Below are 9,300 nucleotides of genomic sequence, written 5' to 3' on the forward strand. Positions count from 1 at the left end.
CACTTAAAATGTGAGCCCTGATGTTTTTTCCTTTCTCATGTTTAATCATAATAGCCTCTAAGAAGCAGGAACCAAGAATACTTTATTTCTAATAGTAACATGTAGGTAGTACAAAGAGATATACTACTATAGCAATTCATAACAATAAAAATAACAGTTACCTTTAACGAACTTTGTATATTTTGTATGTTTTACTTCAATTACTGTACACTATGTATAACAGACTTGCTGAGTCATTTTAAAGTATTAACACCTTGAATGTTGACAACCCTGTGAAAATGCCATATTCATAATATTATCACCTTAAGTTGGCAAGTGGATGAGCTGGAATTTACACACATATTAATCTATTTCCAAACACTGGGCACAACCATACTTTTCTGCCAATCAATATTCATCATCATTGAACCAAGTCACTCCCAAGGTTTCCCGGTAAAGATTTCTCATGGCAACTTGGCATACTGTGTCTCACTGTCAGAGAAAGAGTCATCCCACCTCCTTCAAAACTTCACTTCCATCCTGTAGCCACGCATGATTCAAAGCTCTCTCACTGGAGGATGAATACAAACTAGATGAAGCCCCACTGACCTTCACCACTTCCTCTCCATCCACGATCTTCAATTTCTCTAAATTCTCCTGTAGCAGTTGAGGCTTCATACGCCACTTCAGCAAACCCAGCAAGCCCACTGAAATATAGCACAGACAAGCAGAATTACTACGCCTGGCCCAAACTGCCCACACCAGGACCTGCTAGGGTTCGGGCATGCACGCACACCACGTATACACGACCTTCAATGGTCCCATTACCGTTCTGGGTGAGCTTTGTGGAGCACACCAGGGTAGAAATGGAGAACACATCCCGGGAGCTGACAGAGAGCCCCCCGACACTGCTGGAGCTTCGACTCAAGGTAACCCCCTTGTTTTCCACATGATGTCGGTAGGAAGGGAGAGTCAAGTAAGCACTGGCATCCTCCATCTTCTTGCTGTCCCCCTGGAAACAACACATTGGTTACTTCTCTAAGCCAAGGGTGTGCACCCAGAGCTACACAGAGCTTGCAGTGACCAGACTACACATTATGAGGCAGGGAGGGTTGGAATAGTGAGGAATGTCATCAGAGAAGCAACAGACACCAGCTGGTAAGGCAGGGCTGTTTTCTCACAAAATACTCAAGAACCTGAGGTTACTTTAATGGAAAGGGGGTTGACTGACCATTTGAAGGTTCTGTAGTCTTCATTAGTGGGAAAAGGAAATTGAGGATTCCTAACTGGACATTTTAATTCATCCTAAAGTATTTGAGATCTTAATATACACGCGCACCAGCAAGATAAGAGATCAGCTTAAAGAAGTTAACAGCAAAGGTACTGGAGTCTGAAAGTCCTGAGATTGAGACCCTTTTCATTCATAAGTCTGTGCCATCTTTGATACCTTCCTTGGTCTCTGTGTCTCATTTTTCTCATGATTAAACTAAGGGTTAATCACATTTCCTACTTCCTAGAAATTTTGAGCAAACTAAATGGCATAGTGCACAAAGAACACATAACGCACAGATACACACAGTCCCTTGGTATAATGAATGACCAGAGGTAGGCATTACAGGACTTAACATTTATTGAGCCTTCACTCTGGACCAGGAGCAATACTGTGTGCTTTAAATGCCTTAGTTCATTTCACTTAAGCCTCAAAACAATTGTTACTGTTGTGGATACTGTTATCTTCAATTTACAGATGAGGAAACTGAGTCTAAATGAAGGTGAGTATATAGAAAACTGATTGCAAAGGGGCCTTACCCCCAGTGAGTTCACAATTTGTTGGGGAAGAATGGCTTTTAAGCCAAAAACTGCCTTCACGTGTAATAACTGCCTTCATGTGTAATAAATGACAAAACAGAAGCTGTATATAAGAAAGAGAAGGGAGTTTCTGGAACAGTCAGAGAGACTCAAAGAAGAGTGCCATGTGATGAGGTCCTGATGAGGCTGTTTGCCATGCAGATCACAGAAAAAAGAGCAGTTTCAGCCTCCAAGGTTGATAAAGCCAAGGGCAAGTGTTTGATCTTTTTGCTGACCACATAGCCTTGCACTGTTTTGCAGCCACATGCTTTCCCTCCAGCCAGGTGCTAGCAAAGGCATTCTGCTCTCATAAGAGGGGTGTGGGAAAGCATGCAGTAAGATCAAGGCAAACACTTCCTACTTCTTGAAAACAGTCCAAGTCTCATGATGCAAAAATAATGATGGTTGACATCTGTACCCTCTGTACATGGCCCTTTCACATCGGTCATCTCATTGGCTTGTCATAAATATTATCATCAACATATCATCAACACTTGAGAAAGAGGAAACTGAGACTCAGAAAGACATGCGACACAGTCCAGATTTAGTCAGCAGCAGGATTAGGACCCTAAATCCTATTTTTTTCCATTAGCTACAGTGAAGCATCTCTCAAATATTTTGTGCTGGTCTTCTACACATCCCACAGAGGTCCTTTCAGAGCCAGCAGCCCTTTCTGTTTGTAATAATCATCTTCCACTTATCGAGTGCTCCTTGTACCCACCATTGTTGTGTGTATGTATCATGTAATCCTTACAATTATTTACTGGGGGCTCACAGATGAGGAAACAAAGGCCGCACAGTTAGTAAGCCCTGGTGTGTGTGATTCTGGGGTACCAGCTGTTAACCACTAAGCCATCCTGCCATCTCCCTGTCACTGCCTGCAACTCCTACATTGCAGTTAGTTCCAACTCATAGTACCTTTAGGACAACCAAGTCGTGGCATCCATCGTGCAGAGTGGTCCCATCTTCCTTCATCAACTTCACATAGGACATGGCAAAGTTCTTTTCTCCTCTGTCTTTAGCTGGAAATAACATTGTGAGGTCAGGAAAGAAAATGACGCATGGGCCACCCAGCTACCCGCCTCCTCACGCCTTAGAGGAACTGCAGAGATGCCATTTGGTTGGGTACTCACATTCCAGGGATGACCGATGTCGAAACATGAATCGCAGATGGATCCTTTGCATGTCTTCAATAGGGACAGCCACCTCCACAGGCAGAAACCAGAGCTCAGAAGATCATGAGTTACAGGGCCCTGCCCACTTCCTCCACTCCCCAAAAGACAGCCTGGCCATTTAACTGAGAGTGCTGCATGCTGACTTATTACCCACCCATCAAGCCTGATGAAGTGTAAATAAGTTACATAAGAACGAGCTATGAAGAGAGAACGAAGTACCAAATGTAATCCATTTGGCAAACTGCAACCCCAGCCAATGAAGAGAGATCTATAAATTGCAGTGAGGAAAAATGAATCTCCCCAAATTGATATAAAAGTCACATAACTTTAGCACAGGATTTGATGCACTGCAAACTGCACAATTCACATTTTCTTTACACCCTCCAGGAGTTTTGGCAATTGAAGTGGGACTTAGCCCATTAACAATGGTCATTAGGGGGTATGCTTAAGGATTCTCATTTATGAAAATTAATAAAAATGCTTGAGTCCAATAATATTTGAGTAAATCCTAGGGCTCATTACCATCCTTGTTTAGACACACATCCAGATGTTTTGCCTCCAAGGACACTGAGTCAAGATAATCACTCCTCATCACCCCAATTTCACTGTCCAGTGGTGGTCTGCTGTACCCTTGAGTGAGATGCTTTGGTGCTCTGGACCACCCCCTCCCACAGCCTATGGCTCTCTCTGTAGTGAGCAATTCAGGCCAAAGCAGAGAAGGTTAGCCACCTGTGAGGAAATCACTTCGATTTTTAAAAAGGACAAGTTTATACTGTACAGGTGACTATTAAAATCCCAACAGATGCATACTTTGGGGTCCTTCCTGCTCCAGAAAAGGAAATTTGAACCTGAAGAGGTCCACATTTGTGTGTTTCACACAGAACAATTCATTCTCTCCCTGTGCACTAAATGGTTACTACAAGCTACAATCATTTGAGGCACCGGCCATGCTGATGGGAGTCCCCAAAACTCAAAGAGCTCGTGGTCTACATGGGGCAACACATGATCACACTAACTGTGGGACAGGCCTAGCAAAGAGTATAAAGTATAACTGGGCTGCAAGAGAGCACAGAGAAGAGAACGCCACCCTGCTCTAATAGCTTTCTGACCCCAAAGTTGGGCAGGTCATCATTTTGATGAGAGTGAATACAGAGAGACCCACTGAGGAAAATAGGAATACAGGTAACAAGGCAAGAACCTGTGAGGTCTGAATAGCTGTCTCTGAAAAAGAAGTTATGTGAACATCTTGAGTTTGGGTTCAGAGTAAAGGGTAAGTAAAGCCTGCTACTAATTACAAGGCAGAGGTATTTGCAGCTGTGATCAAGCTTCACTGTTCACTGAATTAATTCCAAACTCTTCTTCCAATGCACAATATTCCCTTCTGCTCGGTGGGATGATCTGGTAATGCAAATATCTGTGATCAACGCCACTTCCTTTGAGGCACCCTCCCAATATAGGGTATCTTGGAGGTATTACATAGCCTTTTATAGCCTCACATTTGCTCACAAGCTGTCACTCCTCACCACTGAGAAGAATGACACAACTTAATGGGCTGGGTACCATCTACAAGAGGACCATCTGACAATTCCATGGTGGCTAGGTCCTAGGGCAGTGAAGGGTGATCAAGAGAACCAGGGAGCTCACCCACTGTGCCATGATTTCCATTGCCGATGCACCACTGGACACACGCTGGGGTGTTGTTTCAGATCTAAGGGAGGTGCCTCAGAGCCCCCAGATACATATTTGCTGCTATTATTATTATTATTATTATTATTATTATTATTATTACCTTGACTGTTTCCATCCACCGTGGCTGTTTGACTTGATAGTACACGACAGACCGATATTCATTCATGGGCTTGTCCCCTGCTCCCACACAAATTGCATTCTGACTCAAGAAAAACAAAGAGAGAAAACACTGCAGAATTGCCAATTTCTGCACTCGGGCAATTTTGGTCCTAGGACCAAGGCTGACCTGAGGGCCCAGGGGAAACCCGGCCTTCCCCAACCCCTCTGCCAGGAACCCATCATGGCCCTTTACATTATAGATTCAGGCATGAACATCTCCCGCCCTGAGAGTGACAGCTGCTTAATCACAGAAATCTATTACTTGCATTCTGGAAACCACTGGAGTGCGCCAGGCGCTGATGTGGCTTCCTTATTATAAATGGTAACGAGTCCTGGAGTTATTGCACGCTGCCAGTCTTATTAATCCTATTTGTTTCCTAAATCTGAATGTGCACAAAGTTTACAAACAGGCTCAGATCAGTCAAGGAGCTTGTTCTGATGGATTTCTGATGCTAACACACCAAAGCACCAGTGGGAGCTGGGAAAGGGGAGGAAGGAGCTCAGGCTTCAGACACACTGGCAGAGGGGCCAGAGGGAGTCCACAGTTCCCAAGTATTTTCTGGGTATCAGGCCTGTGCTCAGCTCTGAGACATGGGCATGAGTCAGATATTAAACCTGACAGGAGGGTTCACAGTTTGGTGGAGGGTTCATTAGATAAGCAGACAAATCACTAAGCAATGCAATGTGATGACATATATATGCATTTTCTACTATGGGCACAGAGAAGGGACACTTAAATTTAGGTTGAGGATTCAGGGAAGATTCTTGGAGGCAATGACAGTTGAGGATCTTGAAGAAGATTCCCAGTTGGCTCTGAGCAGAAATGTGGGAAGAACCTTCTGAGCAGAGTGAGTACAGAGTAAGGATACCTGTATAGATTATTTATTCTCTGCCATAAAAATCACCCTCCAAGTAACAAGGAAATACCTTCTAATAGAGTATGCCAGCCCCTAATTCTCTCTGTTCATTCCAGCTGTTTGGCCTCCAAAAAAGATCTTAGCTAGGATCATCCAGAAGGGGCCCAAGTGTGGTTTTTATACAAGACCAGCAAATTTTTACCTCAAGTCTATGGGGTATTAGTATGGAGATAGTATATTAGTATGGGGATTTGAGGATTGGTTTCGTAGCTCCAAGCCCCCATATTGCAAAAACGTGTGCTTCTGGGCATTTTATGGTGAGAGAGCCCATGCCTCTCACCAGATTCCATTATTCTCCAGTGGATTCTTGGTCCACTCCCATCTGGTTGAATGACCAAAGCTGGACACATGCAAGCTCTCTGGGACCACTGGTGAACCAAGTTAACCCATGGGAAGGAGAATCCTGCCCCTCTTATTGGAAAACTCTCTCTTCACTTCTGAGCTTAAGGGAAAGAATGAGCTCAGTTTAACATTCACGGATGGTATTTGCAGCTAAATTGAATCCATTTGATAATAAAGTTATAACATCCTTTCAGAACTTATCTTTAAAAAAAAACTAGTAAACTGGAAATGAGGAAAAAGATGCAACTCTCCTGGTTTCTACTAGGATGAAGACTTTCAGAAATTCTTGAGGCAGTGAACTAAAAACGCTTCCAAGTTTTTTCTAACCATTCTTGGTGTGCCTCGTGTCTAGCATTATGTTAACCCTTTATACACACTACCTACCTGACTCAATTCAATCCTCCTAACTGCCTCTGATGATTACCTTCATTATCCCCACTTCACAGCTGAGTAAACTGAGGCTCTGAAAGGTTTAGTCACTCGTCCCAAAAGTAGCAGAGCTGTAACGACATCTCAGACTCTCTATACTTTGTCCACTGTTCCTTCTAGAACAACCTAGATGTCTTCCAGCCTCCCAAGATTTATATCTAGTGACATTTATGGGCTTAGAGTTTCTGTAGCTCCAGAGAATCCCATCTAGCTTATAAAATCTGAAAATACGCATCTATCTCTAGTGAAAGTAAAATTGCTGTATGGCAGACAACTGAATCTCACAAAACTGTTCTGATGATGAAAATTTTTGATTGCCTAAGGCTGGAGAAAAAAATCTCAGTATTATTCTGAGAAAGGCCTAAGACCCTCAACACTTCAGAGATAAACTGAACGCTGCCAAGTATGTTGAGAGCATCGTGACCAGAAACCGAGCCAAGTCTTAGGGAAAATATAGATCTGTATCTGTTCCCAGTATGCCTACTCATTTTCCCCATTGCCCACCTCCTTGGACCCCAATTTACAGTAGGAGCTCCTAGTTGGCTTCTGTTCACCTGGGAGCAGGAATCCGAAAGCCTGAAGGCTTTGCTGACTTGGCCTTGGCAAACCGCTCCATCAAGAAGAAAGTCAGGCTCCTAACACAGGCCTTGTTTACCTCAAAGGAATTACCTGAGGAACAAATAACACCATGGATGTCGATGCACTTTGAGAGCCAGAGGGTGTTTTACACCCACAGGGCTGCATGATGGGAAGGCCAATCAGCAACCAAAAGGCTTCCACCTGGAATCAGGCCTGGAGACAACTATACCTCTCTAGTAAAGATGGTTAACCTAACCGTAATGAACACCTATTATGTCAATGAATTCATTTGATATTCACAAGATTAAGGTGCCACTGTTGGTATCATTTTCAGACACAGAATCTTAGGCATAGAAAGATTATGGTACTTGCTCAAGGTCATTCTGCTAACCTGGACTAAGCTGGACTTTGAACCTGGCTGCCTGGCCCCAGAAGTCATGGTCATAACCACTATACTACACTGTTTTCCATGTCCTGCCTCCACCCCCTTAAGCTAGCTGGTCTCAGAAGAGCAGAGATTGCTCGGCCTGGAATCTCAGCCTTTTTGCTTCTCCTTAAACTTGTGTCAGACATCCACATTGCTCGTTTGACTCCTTTGATTCCTGCCGAGGGCTTCACCCTGCAGTTGGTCCACCTTCTCTGACTGTTCCCCTCCTTTCAGTTACCAAGTATTTACTGTGTACCAGGTACCTTAGACCTAGCATTTTGTTTAAACTGCAACTTCATGAGGAAGAGGAGGAAGAGATTATTATTCCTCTTTTATAGATACACTTGCCCAAGATCACACAGCTAATAGGAGGAGAGGCTGGGATCTGAACCGTGTTTGATCCCAGAAGGAAATATCTCTGCTATGGCCCCTCCTGAGCAAGGTCGTTCAGACCCCCGAGTGAGCGGAGGAAAAGTGTAACCTACGCTGTCCTCTGGCCCACGTGGGCAGTGTGCATCTCAGCAGGTGGAGGAATCAGTGTCCCTAAAGGGGACTGTTCCCACAGGAGCCCACAGCATCAAACAAGAGTGTTTGAGTATGCTGTCTGACACTTAATTAGGTAGCAATATTTATTTCTGCAAAGAGAAAGAAAAGCCTCCCACAGGCTTCCTTAGCAATTTTCAATAGTCAACTGAACTCCCCCATAACTTCCCTAATAGATAAAACTGCAAATTATTGCTGCGACCCACAGTTACCTCTTCATTTCAGCCCCCAGCATACCTGCTTATATATTCATCTGTGATACGTGCATCTGTCTAGCCTGGTTGGGTGTGATTCAAAAAGGTAGCCGAAGTGGAAGTAAAAATGATTCAGAAACAAGAACTGTCCCTTCTAGTTTGTCCTCTGGGAACATTGAAGGGAAGCATATCAGTGTTTCAAAAAATGAAGCTGAGGTTTAAAAGTTTTCCAATAGGTAGCTGGATAAAAATAACTTTAAAGTAACAGACTATACGTTCATGAAATACAATTTCCCTTTCAGATAAAAAGCATCTATTCTTCCTTTATGTACCTTTGAGTGAAGAATCTCTCATTTATTTTTTAGAAGTTTCAGAATCTAACAAAAAGAGGAGGAGTGAAGTGCTTGGATTTGCTCAACTAGATGTTAATTAATGGGGCCAGTATTTATGAACAAAAAGGTAATTGCAAAGATTTCTTTAAATTAAAAAAAGATTATGTATCTTCCCAGAATTTAATAGAATTGGTTATTAGCCTCATTTTTAAAATGAGAAATAAACTGCATAATTTTTTAAATGTATAGGCATGACAGTGAAGTGTTTAAGAGGGCCAGAAACCTGAACTCAACCCCAACCTCTGCCATATACTAACTTTGTGACCTTGGGAAAGTTGTTTCTCTTGACAGAGGTTTAGTTTCCCCCTCTGTAAAAATAGGGATAACAGTAACGCATCATACTTATCCTGGTGCCTGGCACATTGTAATTCCTCTATTAACACTAGTCGTTCTTAGGTAGAGGAAAGCCAAACCTGCTTGAGCTCCAGGCCCCAAGGCTAGAGCAGATGACTTGTTGATACTCATATCCCCACCCTACTGTGCTATCTGATTACCTACTGTGGCCTAAGAGGAATATTTGCCCACGCTAAAGCTTCTGCTGAGAGTGATTTTATTTTCAGCTAAGTACTCTGAAAAGAGAAATTGAGAGGCAAAACACTCCCACACACTGGACACAACTGCTGACAA

At 43.2% G+C, this 9,300-nt stretch overlaps 1 protein-coding gene across 1 annotated transcript in view; it reads right to left on the minus strand.

Moving 5' to 3' along the window:
- Nucleotides 1–9,300, minus strand: part of DOCK2 (dedicator of cytokinesis 2) — a 370,198-nt gene that overhangs the window by 324,037 nt on the left and 36,861 nt on the right. The window contains exons 15-20 of the mRNA XM_023528646.1: nt 7,093–7,207; nt 4,792–4,894; nt 2,961–3,033; nt 2,746–2,849; nt 808–991; nt 589–686 (exon numbers count right to left, since the gene is read on the minus strand). Of these exons, the coding sequence (XP_023384414.1) occupies nt 589–686; nt 808–991; nt 2,746–2,849; nt 2,961–3,033; nt 4,792–4,894; nt 7,093–7,207 (677 nt within the window). The remainder of the gene's footprint in view (nt 1–588; nt 687–807; nt 992–2,745; nt 2,850–2,960; nt 3,034–4,791; nt 4,895–7,092; nt 7,208–9,300) is intronic.

This window comes from Pteropus vampyrus, unplaced genomic scaffold, assembly GCF_000151845.1.
Source record: "Pteropus vampyrus isolate Shadow unplaced genomic scaffold, Pvam_2.0 Scaffold30, whole genome shotgun sequence".
Classification (NCBI taxonomy): Eukaryota; Metazoa; Chordata; class Mammalia; order Chiroptera; family Pteropodidae; genus Pteropus; species Pteropus vampyrus.